Source organism: Pan troglodytes, chromosome 17 (genome assembly GCF_028858775.2).
Source record: "Pan troglodytes isolate AG18354 chromosome 17, NHGRI_mPanTro3-v2.0_pri, whole genome shotgun sequence".
Lineage (NCBI taxonomy): Eukaryota > Metazoa > Chordata > Mammalia > Primates > Hominidae > Pan > Pan troglodytes.
Genome location: NC_072415.2, coordinates 72,130,402 through 72,158,222, shown reverse-complemented (window position 1 = coordinate 72,158,222; position 27,821 = coordinate 72,130,402). Strand labels below are relative to the sequence as shown.

The window sequence follows — 27,821 nt, the reverse complement described above, 5'->3', positions numbered from 1 at the left end:
ACGATAATAGGAAAAAGTAAGTCTTGGTGGGAGTTTAACAGTCAGAATCTAGGGAGAGGTTGAGAATTAAAGCAAACTGAATGATGTAAACAGAGGCAGATTTGGGAAGATGTACTGTTCTGCTGGGATAATAGTAGTATGTATTGAGCCCCGCTGTTCCAGGACTGCCCTGGGTGCTTTATGTAAGTTATTTAGTTAGGCTTAACACTACCCTAAATTTGGTGGTTATGATTCTCATAATATAGATGGAGGGATTTAGGCTCAGAAAAATTACCTGTTTTCCACAAGGACACACGGGTTTTAAATGACAGAGCCCATATTTTCTGACACTTGAATTCTTTCTGTTTCTATGCCACGCTTCCTTCAAAATAAATAGTTCACTTTGTATAGAATGTGGGAGGTTTGTTCAAGGGACTGATCAGAAATAATACAATATAGATTAGGCTGAAGTAATCAAAGCCTTCAAATGCTGGACTGCAGCATTTACACTTTATTTAGTGAGGAGTTGGTACGTTAATAAAAACCAGAGAAATAGAACCAGGAGGCTATATATATATTATATATATACATATTTATATATATGTATTTTTTATATATACATATTTTATTATACTTTAAGTTCTAGGGTACATATGCACAATGTGCAGGTTTGTTACATATGTACACATGTGCCATGTAGTATAAGAAATTGGCTTATGTGATTGTGGGGCCTAGTTAGGCAAGTCCTAAATTCACAGGTCAGGCTGTCAGGAAAGGCAGACTGAACTCGCCAGCAGGAGCTGAAGCTGCACTCAACAGGTAGAATTTCTCCTTTAGGGAACCCTTAGTTTTGCTCTTAAAGGTTTTCAACGGATTGAATGAGGACCACCCAGATTATCTAGGATAATCTCCTGTACTTAAAGTCCCTGACCTTTACACCATGCAGACTATCACTAGTGAATTACATTGATGTAATTCACTCTGTTTTGGCAGGTGATTGGGAAGAGTGCATATGACTGAATGAAGTTTCTATTGGGTGGGCAATAGAGAGAGAAGCTTAGATAGCATGTCACATTGGAGCTTGAATAGATAAGACATTGTTCCAAATGATAATTAAGTCCCATACCTTATTATGGATTAAATAGGCTTTTGCGAGTTATCCAGAGAACTCAATGAACATTTATAAAATTATTCCTAAAAGGAAACATGTTCAGAATTCTGAACAAGTTACTTGCAAACAAACTTTAAGGCCATAGTCACTTTTAAGTTGAGAATTGCTTAATTGCAGCAATTTCAGGTTATCTAGGTTTTTCCTCTCTAATATGCTCCTCAAATAATAGATTTTTTTCCTTGTCTTAATGCAGCTGTTTGATTAATCATCTAGTAGTATAACCATTGAAAGAAAGTAATAGGTTTTCTTCACTTTATAAAATCTCTTTTAAAACCTATCAATTACCATTGGTTTGGAAGTGTTTCAATGTTTTGTTTGATTTTTCAGAAACCAAGCCATCTCCTGCCTTGTAGTTTTGTAGCTATTGGCATTTTAGTAGCATTTTTTCTGCTGATTCAAGCCTGTCCCTGGAAATATTATGTATATGGTTTGTTGCCAGTGCCAATATGGTATGCGGTTCTAAGAGAGTAAGTAATGCATCTTGCTGCCTTGTTTTTTCACTTCATTGACAGTTAAATCTGTATTTAAAATGCATTAGATTTCTGTACCATAAGTCATCAAATATATTTATAATACTGTACTTTCAAATCTCCAGTCCCTCTCACTTCATTTATAACTGCATAAATGTTGAGTAGGATATAAACATTCTTTTTGTTGTACTTTTCCCTTTTGACTTCATCTTTATTTTTCTGAAGTGGCAGTGTTCACTTCTTTGTGTATCTTTTATAGAAAAAAAATGGAATAAAAGTAACGATTAATATTGATCATAGTATGCCTAGACTAACTTGCATTTTGAACTTGCGTCATCATCTCAGATTCCAATATATCTTCATATTTGACAAAGATATTTGCATGTTTTATTTCCATACATTTTGACTCCTCCTTTCCTAGCAGTCGTGTAGATCTAGATAAATTAAACTTTGTAGTTAAATCTAATACAGTTATATTTACACACAGAGATTAGTCTATATTTTTCACATGTGCTGTGGTTCTACCTGTAAGTGCTTCCTCACAGGTTGTACTTAAAATAGAGTGTATTGTTAACATTGTAGAAAACATTAGAAGTAAGGCTCTTTGGTGAGTTTCAAACACTTTTAATAAAACCACTAGAAGGGAGTACTAGTTCATGCTCACTGGCAGCCGGAGTCATGTTGCAGATCTTATTGGTTTCTGTTTTTACACCAGTAATCTATAATTTAAACTTAGTCATGGATATCAAAGTATTTTCTGAGCAAACCAGACCCCTAAAGTCAATGAAAGAATGAGAGCCTGTTATAATAAGGGTATCCCCAAGGTTGGCTTAACATGTGCATCATGACACTATGCATACTTTTATTCTAATTTTTCTTAACTTTAGCTTTGACTGCTTCTCCCTTCTTTTAAAACCTGATGTATTAAAAATATTTCAGAGTTGGCTGGGCGCAAGGGCTCACGCCTGTAATCCCAGCACTTTGGGAGGCCAAGGCAGGTGGATCACTTGAGGTCAGGAGTTCGAGACCAGCCTGACCAACATGGCAAAATGTTTCTACTAAAAATACAAAAATTAGCTGGGCATGGTGGTATGCACCTGTAATTCCAGCTACTCAGGAGGCTGAGGCATGAGAATTGCTTGAACCCAGGAGGTGGAGGTTGCAGTGAGCCAAGATTGCACCACTGCACTCCAGCCTGAGCGACAGAGTGAGACTCTGTCTCAAAAAAAAAAAAAATTAACTTAAAAATATCAAAAATTAATATTAATATTAAAATGCTTAAAATATTAACTATAAGGCAAAAAGACACTGATCAAATAACATATTGTTACCTCTCCATTTGAAAGGAATAGGGTTGTTGCATACGCATATTTAACTCAGATTTTTAAAAATGTCATTTAGTCTGGTTTTTAAACTTTTAGAACAAAAGGTTTTGTCTTTGCAGAAAATTGTATCTAGTACAGAACCCCTCCTGAATTATTAAATGTCCTAATTATGAAGAAAACATATATATTTAAATTTTAAGGGAAAACATGATTTTGAAAGTATGTTGTGTCCTATCTTTATCTTTTTGATAGATTGTATAGGAAAAAGACATAAAAATTCACAGTCTTCTAAATGATTTTACAAAATCATCTGTTGATCCTCTGTGCTTATTCATTGTTAAGAATAAAAGAAACATTCCCCTTTTGACTGGTGTTAGCTTTTCTTTCCTACATGGCACCTTCCTCGTTTTGATGAAATTCTGCAGCCGTTGCTTTCAGTCAGAGAAAGGTCATAAACCAAATGATACTGACCTTCTAAAATTACCTACTTAATAATGCACTACAAATGTTAACTTTTTTTCCTAGTGATGAAATGTAAAAAGTACTCAAGTATGTAATACATTTTTGATGGTTATGAGTTCACTTGATTACAGTTAGTGTACAATTAGTGACATCTTAAATTGGGTTTGGAAAAGGTTATTTAGCTCAGTTAGAAAATGTAATTAAGATTTTTCCCTAACTAGATTAGGAAACCCTACCTTTATTTCATTAAGATTTAAATATAGGATTACTTGGGTGAATTTTAAAAAATTTTTCAGTTTATATGCATTTGGATTCATTGTGTTTTATATTGATGTTGTATCTGTAATTGTATGAATCCATGTTTAAACTAAGATCAAACAAGATTCATTTATTGTCATTAATGCTTATAAAAACCAAGCAAACTTTTGTGATCATTTTCTTTTTTTTTTTTTGAGACAGCATTTCGTTCTTGTTGTCTGGGCTGGAGTGCAATGGCATGATCTCAGCTGACTGCAACCTCCACCTCCCAGGTTCAAGCGATTCTCCTGTCTCAGCCTCCTGAGTAGCTGGGATTACAGGCATGTGCCATCACGCCTGGCTAATTTTGTATTTTTAGTAGAGATGGGGTTTCACCATGTTGGCCAGGCTGGTCTCAAACTTGTGACCTCAGGTGATCCGCCCTCTTCAGCCTCCCAAAGTGCTGGGATTACAGGCCTGAGCCACTGCACCTGGCCGATCATTTTCAAATTAATTCAGAAATTACATTTTCCCTAAAATACTTCTAGATTAAAAAAAATTAGGTAAGTAAAGCCCTTGAAACAAATCCATTAGAGCTTATTTTAGTTTTTGAATAATCTATAAATGGAAAATTCTCTAGTGTTTTAGCTTTGTGCAAAGTTTGTATTTTTATACTATGTATGACCTAACTTTAAAATTCAATCAGTCTTTTTATTTGAAACAGATTTCAAGTTATTCAGGACCTTGTTGCATCAGTGTTGACCTATCCTCTGAGCCATTTTGTTGGGTACCTGTTAGCCTTTACCCTGGGAATTGAAGTATTAGTAAGTAACTTACCAGATTACAACATTTGCAAATTTCTTTTATATATTTGTAACTAGTATTAAATGACCTTATTTTTCATTCCTTCTTTGGAATGCATTACTAGGTTCTCAGTTTTTTCTACCGCTATATGCTTACTGCTGGACTTACTGCCTTTGCAGCTTGGCCATTTCTCACTCGGCTGTGGACTCGAGCAAAGGTATGAGTACTCATTTTGACATAGGACAGATTAGTAACTACTTTGTTTTGACACGTGTGTAACTCAAGGAACTGTTTATTTTTAAAGAAAAGGGTAGAATGTGTTCTTACATAAAAGAGCCTAGTCACATTGATAGGAGGACTGACATTACCTTTAAGGTTTCAGTAATTCACTTAGACTTTCACATCAAAATGGGCCAGTTATGTGGTAATTGAAATGCTATATAAGTTGTACTGATACGTCCATCTCTGAAGCATTTCCTGGATTTGTTTAGCTTCAAATATCTTGATAATGGACCAGGCGAGGAGTCATCCAGAGCAGCACAGCCCAGTGGCTTAGGGGTCTGCACTCTGTGAGTCACAGGAAACACCTCCCTCATTACCCTGAGCCACTCAGTTTTTTTTTTTTTCTGGATAAGTATGTATTTATTATAGATTATTAAAAATATAGTCAGTCTTGATTTTCTTCCTTCAGCTACATAGGGAATTACAATGTGCTTCTACAAAGAATGCTCTTATATTTCCACTTTGATACTTTTTGATAGAAGTAGCAGGAAGATATCTTCTTTCTACTCTGAGAATTTATAAAAAAATCTTCAATGAATGGGATTATCGATCTTTTAATTTGTGAGGGATCTTAATCTAATTACAAAAGTAGTTTTACTTATTTTCCTTCTGGGCTCAGTTGTTTGGTGATTATTGTAGGCCACCTTTTTTATAGATGTCTTCATCAATATATGGTCTAACCTAAATTGAATGAAGCACTTTATGCAGGTTTAAATACTGGTTATTTTATTTACTTGTCATCGACCTGGTACTACTTATATTTTAACTTCTCTGAGCTCTGTTTCATCATCTGATGTATTGGGAATGATAATACCTGCCTCTTGAGGTTATTGTGAGAATTAAATGAGAAAGTGCTCATATTATACCTAATACTATACCTGCTATGCAACAGGTCCTTCACAAATAGTAACTATTACTTTTTAAAGTAGTTAGCTGTTGATTCTGCTAGAAAGTATTTGAAAAATAATAAACAGCTGTAAGGCTTTGCATTTTCCTTTTACCTTCACAGTCATATAGTCTGTGAAACACTAATGATAGTTTTCTATACCATATTTGTCTAAAGATAACTTTTTTCTTGATTTTAGATGACCTCACTGAGTTGGACTTTCTTCTCTTTGCTCCTGGCAGTGTTCCCACTGATGCCGGTTGTAGGTCGAAAGCCAGACATCTCTCTAGTGTATGAATAATATTGTATTTTATTCTATTTTCAATACAGTTTTTTTCCCTCAATTAACACTGTAAAATTTGAACCTAATCTTGGTCAAGAATATAAAATCATGTGAACTAACGGGAATTTAAAATACCAATATCAAACCATTAGTCATGATTTTGGCCTAGGTTCTAAGAGTCATTAAACCTCCTGGTAGATGCTTTCGGGCTTTCATAATGAAATTGTGCCACTGATAACTTAAAATCCTGCCCATTTTTTTTTTGTTTAAGTCTAGAAGGTTTTCTTTCTTTTATGCTTGGAGGAATCAGTAAAAGTTTTAGTTTCATGTGAAAAAACGTTCTGTTGCCAAAACAAAAAGGTCTCAAAGCTACTGTGTTAGCCCTCTTTGCTTTAATCATGTCCACACTAAAATGTCATGTAAAAATTAAATTTTCTGCTATTCTAAATTGAATGTAAAGATCTCCATGGGAGGAAACTCTATTTACCTTGCCAGCTTTCCCGTGTTTAACCACTCAAATTGTTTGAAAATTCTTCTGCATATCTTACCTAAATTCCCTACTGTGCTGCTATGTTTATTTCTCTTCAATAGACCTATTTATAAATTTATAAAATAACTGGTTACCTTTGCTTTTAACTGCACTTTATTGTCAAGTAAATTATGGGCTGTTTGAGTGTGTGTATGATCATTATTTCATTTAACATTTCCTCTCTTATTGTCTAATCATGGGAATTAGAAATTAAATAAATCATCTTTGTTACTTTCTTCAGAATGCTATAAGCATTTTTTAAAACATTTTAACCAAGTCTGTAATGGATAATGGTATATATTTTTAAATCAAGGAAGATTAACTAAGTACTATTTTGTAAAAATATGTGCTGATTTATGAGATTCTATACATTTTCTCCTATTTGTATGAGAATACCAATATGCAATAGATCAGGAAATATCCCAGGAAGTCACTTTATTAGCAGAGCTCAAAATAATTGTATTGAATTCTAACACCATACTATCTAAGCCATACTTTATTAGAGTGTTACTAGGTAAAAACATTTTGCAACTGTCATAACCTATAAATAGTATATGACAAAATGAATTCCAATATTTTCATTTATTTCTTGCTTCAGATAGCTCTGTAAGCTCTTGTATTGTTTCTATAAAGCCCCTTTCCTTCCCTTTGTCAGTCTCTGCCTATCAGTCCTGCTCAAGCAGTATTGGCATAGTTGAGCAGAATTTATCATATGCTAAAAGGGAAGGAAATTGTATAAATTTGCCACTTGCGTATTCTATTAAAGATGAATGTGGGAAGCAAATAAACTTGTTAAAATATGAGAAATCTAATTTATATTTTAGAAAATTATATTGTTTCCCTCTAAATTTAAATTGCTCAGTGATTTTAAATTTATCCTACTAGCTATATTTGCAACTTATTTATTTTGATTCCTGGTTCATGGGGAAATTTCTACTCTCCTTTTCATCTGTCACAGCATCTCCCTTCTTCAGAAAATTACAAAGATGTGATTTTGTGAAACATTTAAGGATACAATTAAAGGAAAAAGCAAACGTGTACAACATGGTTGTGATGTCTGTTACTCCAGTGTTCTAAAGTAAAAACATATTTGCCAATAAGTTTAAATACCAAATTATTTTAAAAATTAAGAAAGAAAAAAAGCAAAGAATCTTGATCATATGTGACTATTTTTTCCTAAATTTTAATGATAATCCGTGTTGAATATATGATTACCTTTCTCCCTAGGATTCTCAAAGAGTGTATTTGAAGCATCACAACCAACTATCAAGCATTTTTCTGGGGATTCCTGCTTTGCATTCTTCTTAGGTGTCCAGCTCTGCTTTTTGCTCTTTCTTTTTGCTCTTCAACCAATTCCTTTTCTCTTAGTTCTATTTGGGTTCTGGATTTCATCCTCAGCATAATTCTGGCTGTGCTATGTTATTCAGATGTTAAGGAGGTGAGAAAGAGCTCGACAATAGGGCACCATTTCCTTGGTATCAGTCACCTTTGACTTTAGGAAACATACTATACCTGGTGTGTTTCCTTACTGTTATTTCATTACTGTACAAATGCCTCACCTGCATGCCACCCATGTGACCACTGCCTACCCCTTCCCTCAGCCAGGAGCAGCTGAGGAAAATACCAAGGTCTGTCACAGAAGGGAGCTGTTTTTCCTGCTAGAAATAATGTGGGTTATATATGTAGATACTTTTTGCATGAGTAAGTTTCATAATCACAAAATACATGTTGTAGATACTGATAATATACTTATTTAGCTATCTTTTATATTGTAAATTTTTGTAAATTTGCCCAATTCAGGCTAAATATTATAGTATTTGATATGCCTAAAATTTTTTTAAATTAAATTATAGAAGCAAGGTAGAGATACTTAGAAAATTGTGGGGAGAGGTTACAAATAACCCCATCCAGCAGTATCTTTATCCTAAGATTAAAAGTTTTCTTAAAATCTTAAAACTTAAAAGTTTTCTTAAAAATCTGAAAATGTACCCGTTTTGCTACTTCCTCTTGATTAAGCCAAATGACTGACAGGTTCTGTATTAGAGTAAGATGTCTCATATTTCCATCTGATATGTGTTCGTAAATATCTGAAGAAAATTTAAAATTAATTGTATTTCAAAACAGGATGGGTGCAGGCTTGCTGGTTCTTCTGCTATCCCTGTGTGTTGTAACATCTCTCATGAAAAGAAAAGATAGCTTTATAAAGGAAGAGCTATTGGTACATCTATTACAGGTCAGTTTCAGATTTTCAATACTATGTTATACTAATGATATACCGAAATGTGTCTTATGGTTATATTTAATTATGTTCATAAAATGCCATTACCTTTATGCTACTTAGTATCTGCCAGCTGAGAAGAAAGCTTTCATTTAAGATGCTACATGGAAATATGTTCTTTAAGAGGTATGAAATAGCAAAAGGTCCATAAGAGGCAGCCCAGTGATGCCTGAAGAGCAGAGGTTATGGAAACTGTATTGACCAAAAAGTTGAACTGAAAAGGGCTTCATCTGGACTGAGATTCTACATTGTCCTCATTTGGGTCAGGGAAGGTCACTTCTCTGAAGTGAAAGCATCCTGGGGTATGTTTATATTAAGAATAGCCAGTTTAAGACTTCAGTTAATGTCCCAGGTGAAAATAAACTTCAGCATGGTTGGTGGCTTTGGTGTGGTGAAAATAACTTTGAACTTGATGTTTCAAAATTGAGTCAGTTCCAAGTTACGCTGTATACTAGATGGGTACTTTTTAGTAATTTGATTTCAGTTTGTGTAGTTTTTTTGTTTTGTGTGTGTGTTTTTTTGAAATGAGGTCTTACTCTTGTCACCCAGGGTGGAGTGCAGTGGCACAATCTCAGCTCAATGCAACCCCTGCCTTCCAGGTTCAAGCGATTCTGCCTCAGCTTCTTGAGTAGCTGGGATTACAGGCGAGAGCCACTACGCCTGGCTAATGTTGTATATTTAGTAGAGTCGGGGTTTCACCACGTTGGCCAGGCTGGTCTTGAACTCCTGACCTCAGGTGATCCACCCACCCCGGCCTCCCAAAGTCCTGGGATTACAGGCATGAGCCACCACACAGCCACTTCAGTTTGTTTTTAATCTGTAGAGATAATATCTGATGGGGTTGTGACAGAGATCATATCATGTGATAGTCTATAAAATGACAACTTTTTCCATAGATAACGATGGAAAACATCTTTTTCTTTTTAACTGAATAAATAAATAAATAACCACGTCTAGACCACAGACAAAAAGCAAAACTTATATGAGTGTTCTCAAAAAATTTCCTCAAGAATAGAGCTTGGATTGTAGATGGTATTTCCAAGAACACTCTGAAATAAAAATATACAACATTTGAAAGATTACATCACAAGTTAAATTCATTTTTGGAGAGCAACAGGGAACTTATAAAAAGAGAAGAATTTTTTTGTCAAAAATCCTGTCAAGCCATTGGAACATATGTTTCCTTTGAAATGGTACCCTGACTGGCTTTACACTTAAGCCATAGTAGCTTTGACAGAATGTATCCAGAATAATAAGTACTTTGACAGAAGTGAATGTTTCTGAATCTCTCTCTAGGGTAGCCAAGAATATCATGCTAACATTCTTATGTGCTTTGTTAGACATACCCCTGAGTATTAGGTAACTCTGTTACAAAATTCATTTTTGCATTAGGTTTATTAACTTGCATCAGTTCCTGTACTGTCCACTGTATTTCATTGATTCCAAGATACACATTTTTTCCACATTTTAATATCTCAGAAATAAGAATGTCTTACATTCTTGCTAGTTATAGTCTTTCACTACCTTCTCTTTTTTTAACCTATTTCATCTTTGTCTTTAGGTGCTGAGCACAGTGCTCTCCATGTATGTTGTGTATAGCACCCAGAGTAGTCTACTCAGGAAGCAAGGACTGCCTCTCATGAATCAAATTATTAGCTGGGCAACATTAGGTAAGAGGCCACTCAAACCAAGTGAGGTAATTTGACATCAACTTAGTTATTTTAAAATGATCTGTTTATGTCTGTATCATTGTTATTGAAAGAAATAATTTTGTTGCAGGAAAATAATAATAACTAGCTATTATTTCTATCTCTTGCTGGAATTTAACAAAGAGAATTTTTATGTGCATGCATGTGTTAATAAGATAATTTGATAGAATATTTATGACCTGATAATAAAGCTATGTATTTATTAACATCTCATAAGATTTGACTAAGTGATTCCAAAAGAGATAAGGGTGAAGAGGATCTTATGCTTCATTTTGGTGCCAATTCATAAATTCTCTGTTCTTACACAGGGACTGGGAAATGTTTAAATTTTATCTGTTTCTCTTCCTGAAAATAACATCGGCTAGTATACCTTACATATTTTTTAAAGCTAGTTAGACATTTGAAAGCATATTTTTCTATGTAGTCCTCTTAATTAGGAATGTTGGAATATATGTGTGAAGCAAACATGTAATTTAAGGACTTAGGTTTTCCCTTCCAGTTGGAAGACAAGAGCAAGTTTTGAGCCCAAGTTTTTTGTTCAGAAAAGACACTTTGTAATGCCTGTGAATAATTTGACATATGCTTTAACTTTTACATCTTTTGATGATTTTTGTTGTTTGGGTCATGGGGGCCCACCCCTCATGAATGGCTGTACTAACTTACATTCCCACCAACAATGTACAAAGGTTCCCCCTTCTCCACATCATTGCCAGCATCTGCTATTTTTTATCTTTTTGATAACAGCAATTCTAACTGGGGTGAGATGATATCTCATTGTGGTTTTAATTTGCATTTCTTTGAAGATTAGTGATAGTGAATATTTTTTCATATACCTGTTGGCCATTTGAATGTCTTCTTTTGAGAAATGTCTACTCAGATCATTTGCCCATTTTTTAGTTGGATTAATAGGTTTTTTGCTGTTGAATTGTTTGTACTTTTTATATATTTTGGTTATTAATTCCTTGTCAGATGGGTAGTTTGCAAATATTTTCTCCCATTCTGTAGGTTGTCTCTTCACTCCGTTGATGGTTTCCTTTGCTATGCAGAAGCTTTTTAGCTTGATATAATCCCCTTTGTCTACTTTTGCTTTCGTTGCCTGTGCTTTTGAGGTCTTACCCAAAATATCTTTGTCAGACTACTGTCCTGAAGTGTTTTCCAAATGTTTTCTTCTAGTACTTTATGGTTTTAGGTCTTACATTTAAGCCTTTAATCTATTTTGAGTTTATTTCTTTTTTATGTGGTAAGAGATAAGGGTCTTGTTTTATTGTTTTGAAAATGGATATTCCATTTTCCTAGCACCGTTTATTGGAGAGACGGTCCTTTCCTCAATGTATGTTCTTGGTGCCTTTGTCTAAATGAGTTGGCTATAAATATGTGGATTTATTTCTGGGTTCTCTATTCTGTTCCATTCATCTATGTGTCTGTTTCTATGCCAGTACCATGCTGTTTGGGTTACTATAGCTTTGTAGTTTACTTTGAAATCATGCCTTCAGCCTGACTTCATGATGCCTCCAGCTTTGTTCTTTTTTTAAAAGCTTAAGATTGCTTTGGCTATTCAGAGTCTTTTGTGGGCCCACATGAATTTTAGGATTTTTTCTATTTCTGTGAAGGATGTCATAATTTTTGTTTTATATATGCTGTTTGAAGCAAAATATTCATAACTATTACATTATCATTGTGGAATGTCACTTTTAACATCACAAAGTGTTCTTCTTTGCTTTATTGATTGTTTTTGGTCTAAAGTATACTTTGGTATCAGGATTGCAACTCTAGATTTCGTGCTGTTTCCATTTGCCTTTATTTTTAGCCTTTTTGAATCACTGTGTTTTAAGTTTAGTTCCTGTATTCTGCATAGAGTTAGGTTTTGCTTTATATGCCAATTTGACAATTTTTTTTCTTTTAACTAAAAAGGTGAGTTGAGCTCATTCATGTTTACTAACATGACTCGTAGGCTTGTTCTCAAGAAGCATATAAAACACTGCATAATGTGTAAGTGTGCTCTACTACAACAAATTGAAGATTCTGTCAAGATTCTGTCAAATCTTATGTTGTAGCAGAGCACACTTGTACATTATGCAGTGTTTTATATGCTTCTTTCTCTATTTGGAGTATCCTATATGATTTTATATTGTCCTTATTGATTTGATTATTGTTTTGGAATGGTGAGGAGGAGATTCAGAATCAGTTTACTGCTATTGTTCGCCAAACATGAAAGTTTCTCTGGGCATGTATTTTAAACAAGATCTTTCCTCCTTGGGATTGGTAGAGCTAGGTTCTAGAGGATACCTACAAAATGATGTAAGACATGAAATAGTTAACTCGTAGGTAAGTCATCAGTATCTCCAAAGATCTCTTTTAGGCACAGATACACCATGGTCTAGCTTTAATGAGCGTTTTTGCTTAATATGCTATGATCTCCAAATGGATGGTATATTTTGAAATTGGTTCTACTTATGTCATTTAGATTAGAGACTCTTATTTCCCCTTTATTACCTTATCAATCATTTAGACAAAAGTAAAACAAGGACAGAAAATGTGTACAGTTTTACAGAAGAGGTCTCATTTGAACTGACTTTTATTATTTGCTTTTTATTTTTTTATTTCTTAACAACCACCATATGTCCAACAGATTAACTGACTTTTAAAATCAGACATATTGAAATGTTATTCCTTCCAGTTAAAATATGTATCAGTTTATTATGATTGGAACTACACATCTGGAAAAAAAGTCAGAAGCTACTTATCTAAGGGTATTAAAAAATGTAACTTCATAGTCTTAAATCTTGCAGTGACTTGACTTTAGGTGAAATTGACATTACATGTAACTTAATTTAGAAGATGTTGACTAATAATAATAACCACAGTTAACAGTTACTAAGCACTATGTGCTAGGCACTATGCTCAGGGAACATTGTATAGGTGAAATTGTATTTAATCCTCACAACTTTTTAATGTTATCTCTATTTGACAGGTGGGTAAATTTCTGCTTGGATCAGTTAATGAACTTGCCTATAGTTTAAACAGTTAGTAAGTGATTCAGCCGGGATTTCATCCCAACTTGTCTGTCTTCAACCTCTAGAGCACTAGGGGGATTAGGAAGTTATGCACATTTCCTTCCCAGAATAGAGATGGAGGAGTTTATGTTTTGCCACCCCACCCACTTCATCTGCCCTTCCCCCACTTGGGTAGTTGCTTTTATTATCCCGGGGGAGAGTCAATACAACTCTCATGCATGGTGAAGTCATTCCTGTTTCTCTTTTCCAAGGGGCATACTGCAACTGTCAGTGCATACTTTACAGTGAGAAAACTTGGAGAAGGAATGGGTTAGGAAAAAATCAGTTTCTGAGGAGTAAGTTGTCTTTGAACTAAGATATAAATGCCTAATTAAGCAAAGAGTGCTAAATCTTGAGTAGTACTTTTATTTCATTAGAAAATAATTCCTTTTTGAGTTAATATTATTACAGTTATCTGGGCTGAATATAAATTAAGAAAATAAGGGCGTAGTTAAAAAAATGAAATGTAATGTTAATTAAAAATGTGAGGCTTGACTGTGATTAGGGGAAATGTAGCGTCATGTTCAAGGTCACAAAACAAAAAATGCCATAAATGATACTAGATTATTCAGGGCTTCTACAGTAACTTTTTTTTTTTTTTTTTTTTAAGATGGAGTTTCACTCTTGTCACCCAGGCTGGAGTGCCGTGGTGCAATCTCGGCTCACTGCAACCTCTGCCTCCCGGGTTCAAGCGATTCTCCTACCTCAGCCTCCTGAGTAGCTGGGATTACAGGCGCCTGCCACCACACCCAGCTAATTTTTGTATTTTTAGTAGAGACGGGGTTTTATCATGTTGGCAAGGCGGGTCTCGAACTCCTGACCTCAGGTGATCTGCCCACCTCAGCCTCCCAAAGTGCTGAGATTACAGGCGTGAGCCACCACGCCCGGCCCTACGCTAACATTTATTTTGTGTCTCTTATACTAACAGATGACCTGTTCTGTTTCATTGCAGCCTCTTCCTTGGTTGTGCCACTACTGAGTTCTCCAGTTCTCTTTCAGCGATTGTTCAGCATACTTCTTTCATTGATGTCAACCTACCTACTTCTAAGCACAGGGTATAAACTTTTTAACAATTTAATTTTACAGCAGCAAGTTTTAAATGGTATATTGATATTTTCTCTATTAGTATTTAACTTCTGGAAATAAAAAATGTTTTCTAAATCTTGAGGGATACATTATAAATATTTTCTTCTCTATGAGAACTGTATCTGACTTGATCTGTAATCTTCTGTTTTCTGTTTTTTAAATCCATTTCATGGTATTGCTTGCTGTCTTTGTCTTTCTCTTTTCTGAAGTTGCTAAAATACCATTTAACTATAATGTTAAAAAATTCTGATTGTGGAAGAATTTTGTCTCATTGATTTTTATTTTTATTGCATTCCTTGTATTCATTTTAAATTATGCTTTGATTTGTCCATTCTTCTTTGAATATAGTATTTTTTTAATCTTACATATCTCACAGATCAAATATTCATTTGATTCAGAGAACTTTCAGAATATTTTCCCAAAACTTTTAAAGATTTTTATTTAAGATTGAAATTTTCATACCAAAACAAAACAAAAAATCAGCAGCTTGACTTGGGGTAAATCCCAAAGCATTTTCTAGAACTCAGTGAAGACAGGGATATACTCTGTCCATTAACTTTGAAGAATTCTTTTCTTGCTTTTGAATTTTGTCCTTACTTAAATCTTTATGAGGGTAAGAAATGTGCACATTATAACAAACAATGACTAGAACAAATAGTGAATAAACACCACTCATAAACAGTTTGAATTTTGGCCCAAATACAGAATCTTGATTGAAGTTAGACTAAACCTAGGGATTCACCATTATGCTATGAGATTATTCACAGTTCAAATGATTTTGTAAAGCCATTTGCGGTCTAAGGCTCAGGTTCTCCCTTTTGGAAACTTAGTTGTCATAGTTCAAAATTAGAGAGATGTTCTCAAAGTCTTCCCACAGTAGACTCTAACACCCTAAGTGACGTAGACCCCAGGAGTTCTTGTAGTCTCATATAAGAGATGATCCAGTGAGGCCCTAAACCTTTTTTTCACCAAAGCTGTCTATCTCCTTTTGTTTCCCTTCCCCCTGCCTAACCAGATGTGGGCCACAGCTCTGAAGATGTGATATGAATGTCATGGAAATTTTTACCAGTTACCTAATAAGATTATAAGATAGGCTTCCTTTGAGATTTAGACCTTTGAAATAGAACTTTAAAATAAAACTGGAAATTTATGAGCATCTGTTATTCAAGAGTGATGAACATCATGAAAGCTTAAAATCTTTCACAGTTTTCCCCCTTTATTAGTGAAATTTCAGGATAAATAATTTTGTTAAATTAGAATCTATGAGAGTAAAAATGAATTCAACTATGCACAAGTTTTTAATCTATATAAGGAAGCAGAAGTTAAAATAATTTCTATTCTAACCTACCATTTCAGGGAGACTTGTGAGTTTTATTAAGAGATCACACCCAGAGGTTGACTTAAGGAAATAAATGTTTGAAAGCGTCCAGAAATATGTACTAAATTCTGTACAGTCTCTTAATCAATAGGCCTTTCTCTTTTTTGAACTTTCAAATTCTAAAGCAATAAACAGATTTAAAGGGATGTGTAGTTGATTAAAAAATGTAAACAAATATAAAAATAGATCTGATTTGCTGGATTAGAAAAGGAGAGAAAGAAGCAAGAATAATTGAAGTTTAATTTTGAATGAAAAAACTATTTCATAATGTAGCATGGAGTTAATCATGTAACTTACATAGGGGATAAATATTTTAAATCATCAATTTAATAGTCATAGGAGATGCCAAAACAAATTATCATAATAAGCATAATCATAATCATTACTTATTTTAAGAAAATCTAAAAAGTGAAAATTTATACCTAAAATCAGAATAATAAAGCACTATATGACCTTGTTAACGAATTCATTAAGAGATACATTATTCAACATCAGAAAGTATATCTAGCTTTGCCAAAAAAAATTAAAAAGAGTATCTTGAAATAGCAAAGTTCAGTCATTTCAATCAGTACATCTTCTCAGTGTCAAATCAGTTTTGCAAAACACAGTCCACCTGTTACGATTCAGCCTCACCATTTTGGATGACCTGGAGGGTTCTCTACGTAAATTAGTGAATATTCAGAATTACAGAGTATTTAAAAGAAATGTAGTTATATTATAATATAGAAATATAGCAGCAGTAATCCTAAATTCTTACAATGCATCCTTGATTTATTGAATAAAGAAGATTCATTTTTAATCAGCACTTAATTATTTTTATGCAAATGGAGCTATTGTAATACTTGAAAGTAGTTTGTTCTCTTGGTTAAAGTTGGTTAAACATTTCCCTTTGAAATTTTCTTTGCATTATTCCTTTGCTTAGCAAACTGTAATACAAAGCTAAATGCCTTGTCAGCCCTATTCAATTTGCACAGAGACCAAACCAGCAGATCCTAATTTAGTAAGTTTTCATTATGTTCTCCCTGAGCCAGTGATGACATTTCATTGATATTTCAGTTTATTAATGCAGTTATACAGACTTTATATGAACTATTGATTGTCTTAAGAGATAAAGTCCCATAGGAAGATTATCTTTATGTGGTTTATTCATCTCCATTTTACAAAAGAAAGTGATCATAATGTATAGTTTTTGAAAGGAAATAAATTCTACTATTTGTAGAACTATGACATTTATGTTTTTAAATATTAGGAAACAATAACTTCATATATAACTTCAAATCTTTAAAAAAATGACGGTTGCCTTTTGTTCAGAGTATGCACCTTAATTCAATTAATCAACAGTTGTTTTTTCTTTCATATCTCCAGTGTCCAGAGCACTATGCAATCACACAGAGAGAACCATTAGTGCACTGCTAGTGTACAATAGAGTTATAAGCTGCTATAAAATAAGAACTATATTTTACAGTGTTAGGCAATTACAAAATCAAACAATTAAGTTACTGTGAGTTAATGAAGTTGTGAATTGTATGAAATGAAGACTGACTAGAGAAAGAGCTTGAATAGGAAAGCTGAGTTAGTGCCATCAATGATGTTGAACTGAACTTTAAAGAAAGGCCAGGGATACAAGCATTCTAAATATTTGTTTTTCAATTTTTAAAAAATCATTGGAAAAATAGTGTCATCACATTATCGAAAGTAGGAATAAGGGATAAAATCATGTATTAACTCTACTCTTGTTAATGTTCTGGTATATTTCTTTCTGGTGTTACCCCCGTATTTGTCTTTTTAACATAAAATTAATCACAGTACATGTTCTATTTTGGATCTTTTTTTCTAATTAACATTATTTCAGAAGCATTTTCTAGGTGGCTCATAGGCTTTCTAGCCACCATTTTAATAGATATTTAATATTTCATGATATGGATTTTGTTTCAACTTTTTATTATCACAAATAATATTTTGAGTTATGTTTTTATGCATAAGCTTTTTCATAGTCTAGATTATTTCCTTTGTTTACTTCTCATATAGTGTATTTGGGCCATTGGGTGTGAACTTTCTTTTTTTAACTTGTAATTGTCTTAAGAACAGTGCCAATGTATAATATCTACAACAAACTGTATATGAGGGGTACTATTTCATCATATCTGTAACAAATATGTAACAGTATTTGGTATTTCCATTTTTAAATAAGAATATCAAATGTTATATTAACAGGTCAAAAGTGGCACTGCTTTGTACAGTTTTCTGTACTTGTTTTACTCATGATATTTTCTCATGTGTGTAGGTATCTGTTCATATCCCTGGGCCTTCTAAGTCTTATATATCAAGTGATTTGTGTATGCTTTCTGAAACCTGAATCTTTCCTTCTGCCCAGTCTTCAGTGTTATAATTTTATAATTTGTAATAGCGTTTAAAGTGTTTGGATTTTTTTTGCTTTCTTATCTTTAGGAAATAGTGGCATATGCTGTAGAGTTCAGTAGTTGAAAGACTCAAAAAGGAAATAAGGCTTTGTTTTGTTTTGTAACTTCTGATTAGATAAATAACTCACTCAGCAAATATTTGTGAGCTGGGCCAGCAGTGGTAATGAGACAGACAGACTTGATTTTCAAAGATTTTATAAAGTAATAATAGACTCTTACAGGTAGACATGTGATTAAGATGGTATAAGTACTATAATAGAGCATTTAGGGATTATGAAGGTGGAACATTTACCCCAGACAAAGCGGAAACTGTTTAGAAAAGGCTTCTATCACTGTGTTGTCTCATGAGCGTTTCTTCTTTGTTTTTGTGTCCATTTTACACTCCAGCCTGTAGGTGTACCACACATTTAATCATTCCCCTGTGGACATGTAGGTTGTTTTCTGTTTCCCCCTTCTGTAAACAATATTACAACAGATATCTTTATAATGGAAATTGTAGCACATGTCTGCTTATTTTCTCAGGGTAAATTTTTAGAAATGGCCTTATTGCATTATAGTATATGAATATTTTTGAGATTCTTAATACATAGTATCAGATGGTCTTCCAGAAAGTGTATATTCCTATAGAGAGCATATGAGAGTTCCTTTTTCATCGCATTCTTGTCAACACTGTTTTGTTTTTGAGACAGAATCTCACACTGTCACCTGGATGGGAGTGCAGTGGCGTGATCTCAGCTTACTGCAACCTCTGCCTCCCGGGTTCACGTGATTCTCCTTCCTCAGCCTCCCGAGTTAGCTGGGATTACAGGCGCACACCACCACGCCCGGCTAATTTTTTGTATTTTTAGTAGAGACAGGGTTTCACTATGCTGGCCAGACTGGTCTCGACTCCTGACCTTGGGATCTGCCTGCTCCAGCCTGCCAAAGTACTGGGATTACAGGCATGAGCCACCATGCCTGGCCAACACTGTTGTTTTAATATTGGCAAATATGATATATCACCATTGTTTTCATTTCCATATGTTATCAATAAGGTCAAACATAATTTTCGTGTTTGTGTTCTTGTTGCGCCCATTTTTTTGAAAATTTAGAGTGTTCCTTTTCCTCTTCTATGTATGTTAATAATTTTACCTCAAGAATTATCTTTTTACCTTTGTCTTCATGCCTTCTTTCTCTTTTATGTATATCTGTCATTTGCTTTATGAATGGCTTTTATATATTTCTATTATTTTAAACACATAATTATCTCAAGATTTCACATCACTCAAAAAAGATGATGTTGGAGTTAAAATTTAAATATTACTTTCCTACTTTCTTCTTAAGTTTTGTAATATTGTGACTTAGAAGTATTATCAAATTATTTTAATTTTGAGAAAGACCTCAGTGTAAATTTGCATTTTTACTTATTTTACTGTTTTTTTTCTTTTCATTTCTACCTTTCCCCACCTGTTAGGTATGAAGCTCTCTTTCCACTAGTGTTGTCTTTTTTGATGTTTGTCTGGATAAACATAGAACAAGAAACTCTACAACAATCTGGTGTTTGCTGTAAACAAAAGGTAGCTGGTCAAAGTCATTGTTGTTTTTATTTGAGACTATTAGTCTCTATCCTATAAGGAAGTTGCAATGTTATTTCAAAAATTCTTTCTACTTAAAATTTTAGTGTTAAAAGTTTTAGTTGTTTGGCATTAATAATTAAGTTAAACTTAATAATAGATAAGGAAGATTTTTTTACTTATCACAGAAAAGCACAATTTTGTTGTTGTACAGGTTGGGCTTTTCTTAGTGATTACTTGAGGATCATTGATTTTAAAAAAGTCAATATAAGTGAAGGAATAGAGAAAAGAATGCTTTTTATCTTATTTTCTTCATATTTCACATCCAATTTTTCCTTCCGTCAATTTATCTTGGAAGAATTTTAATGTTGTCACAAGTCAATTTATGAATTTTATTATAAGGTGACATTTAAGTTTCTATTGTTGTTTTTCACTTTCTGGTCATCCTAATCCAAATTGCTTATTCTGCTGCTTTAATGATTGTGGCCTCAGTCCAAATCTTAGATTGTGTATGCAACACATAATACTTTGAGTTGGCTAAAATCCAACCAATTTTTAAGGATACCTTTATCATGGTGGGCTACAGAGTTAAATTGATGTTTCTTGTCTATATTTAGAGCTGATGGTAATTCTGAGAAATTGGTGATAGAATATTTGCAGTTTTACTAAGATCGGATAAAATGAATATTACAGAAAATACTTTTATAGTTGATCCATCGTTATCTGGCTCCAGTTGAGTTTGTAGATTGTTATTGATAATTCAGAATGATTAATTTCAATAAAGAAGAAACTTTATTGAGGCATATTTAATAATTACTGGTTTTAAACTTTTAGTCCTTGAATATTATAATAATACATGAAAAGCAGTTTTGAGCAGATTCATGTAAATACTCAGAGATTAGCCTTAATGTTAAATATTTTGTCAGGCTGAGGATTATTGTGTTACTTTTTAAATTCTATGTTTTTAACTAAAAGCAAATGTATTTCATTCTAGAAAAGAGTATTAAAACGTCCCAAGAACTTACTAGAAAATTACATGGGAAGTAGGAGTGGGGAAAGTCTACCTTTAAACTCACCCATTAGTGTTCTATTTGTGGAGGGTGATTAAGCAAGAGTGCACTCACCTTGTTGGATTGAGTGGCTTTCTGTTCTACCAAAGACAGGAATATGTTGCTTTTTTATAGAAAGAAAATTTCTCTGCAAATAGAATTAATAGAGGGACAAATAAACAAACATTTAATTTTACCATGTCTTTTAATATGATACCATATCTAGGTTTAAGATGATCAGGACACTCTGAGAAATTAGTCTTTGAAAAGGGAAGAATTATATAGGGATTTTAAAATGAAGCATTTATATAAGATAAGAAAAAACTCAATTCTCACTTTTATTACACATATAGCAACACTACAACTGTGTTCTATATATTATTGGTAACATATTTTACCTTTTGGCACATTTTATTAAGGTGTAATTAAACCCTAGGGAAAGATTTATTGTTTATTTTTTATTTTTTTGTCAGCACAGGGCATGTTTCTAGACATTGTAACTTAGCCATTGTAAGTTTGCCTTCAAATATAGAAATAAGCCAACTGTTACTGTGCATTAATATTTTTCTTATTATCTCACAGCTCACCAGTATCCAGTTCTCTTATAATACTGATATAACTCAGTTTCGACAGCTATATCTAGATGACATCCGTAGGGCCTTTTTCCTTGTATCCTTTGTGGAGACTTTGGTTTAAAGAGCGGCAACTCCCACTTAATGGAGTAAGAAGATGTGGAAGGTGTTTCTGCCCATCACTTAATAGTGGTGTTAAGTACTTTAACCTCCCTGAACTATAGTTTTTTCATGTAATTCACATTAAAAATTTTTTTGAACTATAGAAAAGTATAAATAATTATATATATGTATATATATATTCCTGCTATTCAGATATTAGCCATTAGTACTTTGTCACATATGTTTTTTAAAAATGTGTTTTTAAGAAATTAAAACATTAGAGCTAAAGCCAAAGTCTTTCAACTCCCAACTTCAATCAAATTTCTCACATCCTGGAAGAAACCACAATTATGAGTTCATATCTTTTTATGTGCATTTTATTCTGAACCCACATTACATAACATCTGTCTCACAAAGGTTTTTGGATCACGTCAGAGGCAATGTTGTGAAAGTTGTTAGTAGCAGAAGTTTGAAAGACAGTATGGCAGAGGAAAGTCTTAGTTTGGAAAGGCTGACTGACTAGCTGCAAGAAATCATAGGAATGTATTTCCTTTATTTTATTTTATTCAGCTTTATTGAAGTATAATTGACAAAAATTGTATATATTTAAGGTGTATATTTTGATGTTTTGATATATGTATACATTGTAAAATGATCACCACAATCAAGCTAATTATCATATCGATTGCCTCACATACTTACTGCTTTTCCTTTCTTTCTGTTTTTGCAGTGAGAACACTTAAGATCAGCTCTCTTAGTGCATTTCAAGTATACAATACAATATTACTGACTATAGTCACCATGCTGTACATTTGATCTCCAGACCTTATTCATCTTGCACAACTGAAACTTCATACACTTTCACCAACCTTTCCCCTTTCCCCACTCCTCTCAGCCCTCAGCAACCATCATTCTACTCTCTTTTTTAAGTGTGACTATTTTACTTTTGCTAGCTGTAGGAGTTCCTCGTATGTTTTGGATATTAACCCCTTATCAGATACATGGCTTGTAAGTATTGGAGGCATTTTCTCTGAGCTGACTATGGTGCAGAGTCTAGACCTCAGGTACAGAAAATAAATATTCCATCCTCTCTGTCTCTTGCTTTTACTCTGTTTTGCTTTCTTTCTCTCTTCCAATCAGCTAATACTAATAAAGCACTTTACCCACTGAACCTTGCATTTCCCTAAATTATAATTTCATCTTGTCCTTTCTGTTTAATTTTTTGAAAGAAAAATTTATAGTTGCTGCCATTATTTTCTCTCCATGTATATGCCATATCCGCAAACCTCTAACAATGCCTGGCACGTAGCAGTGCTCTATCAGTATTTGTCATATGTCTCTGCCGAAGTTGTACTGTCAGTGGTGTGCAGGGGCTTCCTGATCACTCAAATCTATTCAGTTTACCTGACCACACTTTAACATTCAAGTCTATGTTTTCTCTTTCTTTTCCCTTCACATCCAGTACACAGTACAAGTTTTCTTCTAAGATTTGTATATCACTTCTATTCTTCTTCTCTATAATTACTTCCTTTGCCTGATCTTCAGCCATACTTTTTTCTCCATGCTCCACCATTAACCTTCTCTTATTGTGCCTGGTTTATGCCATATTTTTCTGTAACTTTGGTAGACACTTCTATGCAAACAACTCTAAGATGTGTTTTTCCAAACTTGACCCCTTTCGTGACCTCAAGGACCACGTGTCTAACATTCTGCTGGGCATCACCAAATATGTGTCCCAAACTGACTAACAACTGCCACTCCTCTTCAAAGTCACTCTCTCTTGCAGGCCTTATCTCATTTAATGGCATCACCGTACTCCCAGTCCCCAAGACATCTAACTTGTTGTCATATTTAACTGCTCCTTGTCCACTTCTAAAGTCCCTGTGGCTCCCTTCACTCTAGATCTTCGTTCCCACTGCATCAGTTCACATTTCCTTATCTCTGCCATGGACTACTGAAATGGCTCCCAACTTAAATTTTCTGCCTCCAATTATTTGTCTCCCTTATCTGAATATCACACAGTCACTGGTGTTTCTTGATTATAACACTAGCCTAAAATATTTGCTACTCTTCACTGTATCCACAATAAAGTTCAGGCTTTTTTTAAAAAAAAAACCAGAAAACGGAGTCTTACTCTGTCACTAGGCTGGAGTGCAATGGCACAATCTTGGCTCACTGCAACCTCCACTTCCCGGGTTCAAGTGATTCTCCTGCCTCAGCCTCCTGAGTAGCTGGGACTATAGGCGTGTACCACCAGGACTGGCTAATTTTTGTATTTTTAGTAGAGATAGGGTTTCACTATGTTGGCCAGGATGGTCTCGATCTCTTGACCCCGTGATCCGCCCGCCTTAGCCTCCCTAAGTGCTGGGATTACAGGCGTGAGCCACTACACCCGGTCCAGTTCAGGCTTTTTATTAATATGCCACCAGTCTATATTTCTTGCTTCATCTTTCACCATATCCTTCGATAAAGTCTAAGTTCCTATCTGTCAAGCCTTTTTACTCTTTCTTGGCGATGTCATTTTTTTCTCACTGTTCTTTACCTTAAAATGTCTCTCCTCTATTTCTGTCATCATATCTTAGTCACCATTTGAGTATTTTGAGACTATTTTATTTATGTTTATATTCTTAGTGCCTATCTCTGTCTCTGACATATACTAGACAATAAACGTTGGTTGCTTAGATGATTCGTTGAATCACTGAATCCATGAATACATTAAAGGCTTAGCTCACCAACTCAAATGTCTCTTTTTCACTGAAAATTGTCGTGATTCATACTTCCTCTTCAGTGTTGCTTCACCATTTTTTGTGGGTGTCTATAGTAATAAAAGAGCTAACACTTATCAAGCCCTTTCAGTGGGCTAGGCACCATTTTAAGTGCTTTGCTAGCAGTAAGTTCTTGGACACTAAGATTAATATCAATGTTTTATTGCTTTACTAATACAAATGTAAGTTTAAGAAATGTCAAAAAGATGTTCAGCATTTTCTCATGTGTCATTCTCTATTGAATTATTTTAAAACCTGGTATCTTGTTTCTTCCTGAGCCTTTCAAGCGGTCTAGCATGTGCTTAGCAGGTGGTGGGTTTACGGCAAGCATATATAGACTATAACTGTGTCTTTCAGCTGAAAATATCTATGATATACACTAGATCCATGTTTTTCTTTTGAAAAAATCACTAGCAGCCCACTACAGATATGGTCCACCTTGCTCATGTTAGGGAAGAGGAAAATAACTTACTAGGAACTGAGTGAGGATGACCTCTCAGGCCTTATTATTCTTGGTACACAGCCTCTTCAATCTGGCTGTTTGAGAATGCATTCACAAGGAGTTATAATGGAATGTTCATTGAAAACAATTCATGGTACAAGTAAAAGAGCAAATTACTCTCAAGGTAAAATTAGCATATCTTTTCTAAATGAAAAGGAAATTTGTATGAAATCTGAGTTGTTTTGCCATTTCCTTGACTCCCTTTAGGTTTTCTTCTTAGTGACAGCATTTTTTGGAACTGGAAATATAGCTTCTATTAACAGGTAATTTTAAATGAAAGTGGCATATATATATAACTAAAAAATAATGCAACCTGGGACTTCTATACCTTTTGTTCTGTACCTTATTTTTTTTTTTTTCTTTTTGAGACAAAGTCTCACTCTGTTGCCTAGACTGGAGGGCAGTGGTGTGATCTCGGCTCATTGCAACCTCTGCCTCCCAGGTTCAAGCGATTCTCATGCCTCAGCCTCCCGAGTAGCTGGGATTACAGGTGCCCACCACCATGCCTGGCTAATTTTTGTATTTTTAGTAGAGACAGGGTTTCACTATGTTGGTCAGGCTGGTCTCAAACTGCTGACCTCAGGTGATCCACCCGCCTTGGCCTGCCAAAGTGCTGGGATTACAGGCGTGAGCCACGGCACCCAGCCTGCACCTTGCTTTTTATACTGAATGATATATTTTGGAGATTGGTATGTATTGGCACATTCAGATCTACTGCGTTCATTTTAGTGGCTTCATAATATGATGTTTGCTTGTGTTTTAGTAAGTAGATTTCAGAGAATTAGTTTAAACATCTTTTTAGAAGAATATTCTTTTAAAGTTACAGAATGAATTCTAAATTCTTTTTCCTTGTTATAATTCCCTAGCTTTGATCTTGCCTCTGTCTATTGCTTTCTGACTGTGTTCAGTCCTTTTATGATGGGAGCCCTGATGATGTGGAAGGTTAGTTTTCTTATTTTGTTATTTGTATTAAGCTATTGATCGATTAAGATTATAAAGTCATTTAGACAGAGTTAAGTAGCAATGGAAAGAAGATATCCTTTCAGAGTTGGCACTGCTAAACTGGAGGTGAGACCCTCTATCCCTTACTCCAAACCACAGTTAATCTTTTTGCTTTACTCATAAGTGCATTTGACTTCAAAAGAGTAGGGATTCAACTGTTAATTTGAGAGGATCTTATCAGATGTGATTAAAGCCTGTGGGAAGCTATGGATCAAACTGCAGTGCTGCTAAAGAGTATAAGGTTCCCTGAACCCATGTTCTCTACCCATGAGATTGCCACCATAATCTTTTCTCATAAGCCATGTACCTGGAATTGATCAATTCATTCAACAAATGTTTCATTTTCTGCTATATTTAGTAATGTGCCAGATACTAGCTGGGTGCTGACAATACAAAGATAATGACCATTTTCAGCTTTCCAGGGGTTCAGATTCTTCATTAGAATGTAATTCATGTTCTTCTTCTCTAAGGTCATTATGCTTGTTTTATTCCCTTTACCATAATGCCTGACACATTTTACTTAGTATATATTTGTTTAAATAAAGTAAACTGATTCTTGCCTAAAATCCGATTACCTAATGTTCAGATTTATAAATAAAAATGGTTAAAGGTGTCATCTTAATAGGATTAATGTCTACTGTTTGTTATTACACTAATACAAATGGAAATTTAAGAAGTGTTAAAAAGATGTTCAGTTTCTCACATCCTGTTCCCTACTGAGTTATTTTAAAACATGTTGCTATTTCCTTAATTTTCATTCACATTTTTTAAATGGTTTTTTTCCCAGTTTATTAAAGACCATGGGCCTTTAATTAAAAACAATCAAGCAAGCAAGCAAGAAAGAAAGACAAAGCTCAAATTAGAATGCTAGGTTCTTAATCTCCAGCACAATGCAGTAAGCTTTAATGACATAATACACTTGGTGACTTTTGTTGACTGATGTGTCTAGAAGTGAGGGCCCTGCTGAATTCTGTTTTATTCATATGTCCTTCGCTTGAAAAAGAACTGTATGCTGTCTTGAACATCATTTATTTTCCATATCTCCCCCTTTTTTGAAACATCAAGTTATATATATTTTTCAAAATTGATAATTGGAAAGCAATACCTCAAGATATTAACAGTATTAGCCCTGGATTATGGATTTTCAACCAGCATAAATTTTACTATAGCTTTATTTCAAATGTTTTAGAAATTTTTTCATATTTGTTATAATGAGTGTGAATTTTATAATCATAAATAAATGTATTTTTTTTTAAAAAAGGCAAAGATTAAGAAGCTGAATCATGTTTATAATGTTATAGTTTTAAATAACCAGATGGGTTTAAGGATCTGTGAATCAAATTATCAGGTTATATAATTTATTTGATTTGGGCATTCTGTGCTTTTCACACTCTCTTGGAATCTTTTGAACATTGTGGTTAATTATTAGAATACATTAAATGGAACAAAATTTGTAATAGGCTTTTATTTGGAATATGTATTGATGTTTGCTGTCTTTTACATTTTATGGCTTATTAATGTAGGTTTTTAAGTCAGTTTCATCACTGTTCTATGTGCCATTGGTATCATGCTTTTATTTCAGTGTTTGCTCTTCACTAGTATATATAAAAGTTACTTGAGAAATTGAAAATATTTCTGTAAGCAGAAATAGTATTTTTTTCAAAAAGTGTTTCAGATGCTTCAGTTATTCCTGGCATCATTTATTGTTCTTTTACAGATTTTAATCCCCTTTGTTCTTGTTATGTGTGCTTTTGAAGCAGTTCAGTTGACTACTCAGTTATCGTCAAAAAGGTAAGATGAATTAGTTTAAGAAACATTTGATTTGCCTATTTTTAGGAGATGAGAGTAAACTTTCGAAGACATTTCATATGATTGCTATTAAGACACTGTAACATAGATTGTTTATTACAAAAATGAGAAAATT

The 27,821-nt window shown here is 33.9% G+C and overlaps 1 protein-coding gene across 29 annotated transcripts in view; it reads left to right on the top strand.

The window, feature by feature from the left end:
• Positions 1-27,821, top strand: part of PIGN (phosphatidylinositol glycan anchor biosynthesis class N) — a 141,861-nt gene that overhangs the window by 75,644 nt on the left and 38,396 nt on the right. For 24 of the 29 annotated variants that reach the window (XM_054672088.2, XM_009434093.5, XM_024350915.3 and 21 more), the window contains 12 exons: positions 1,478-1,617; positions 4,369-4,468; positions 4,573-4,665; positions 5,816-5,907; positions 8,553-8,661; positions 10,268-10,376; positions 14,421-14,523; positions 19,806-19,908; positions 21,537-21,623; positions 25,103-25,158; positions 25,762-25,837; positions 27,615-27,688. In XM_054672088.2, the coding sequence (XP_054528063.2) occupies positions 1,478-1,617; positions 4,369-4,468; positions 4,573-4,665; positions 5,816-5,907; positions 8,553-8,661; positions 10,268-10,376; positions 14,421-14,523; positions 19,806-19,908; positions 21,537-21,623; positions 25,103-25,158; positions 25,762-25,837; positions 27,615-27,688 (1,142 nt within the window). The remainder of the gene's footprint in view (positions 1-1,477; positions 1,618-4,368; positions 4,469-4,572; positions 4,666-5,815; positions 5,908-8,552; positions 8,662-10,267; positions 10,377-14,420; positions 14,524-19,805; positions 19,909-21,536; positions 21,624-25,102; positions 25,159-25,761; positions 25,838-27,614; positions 27,689-27,821) is intronic. The other 5 variants (XM_054672094.2, XM_063795804.1, XM_054672093.2 and 2 more) reach the window with 1 other exon arrangement.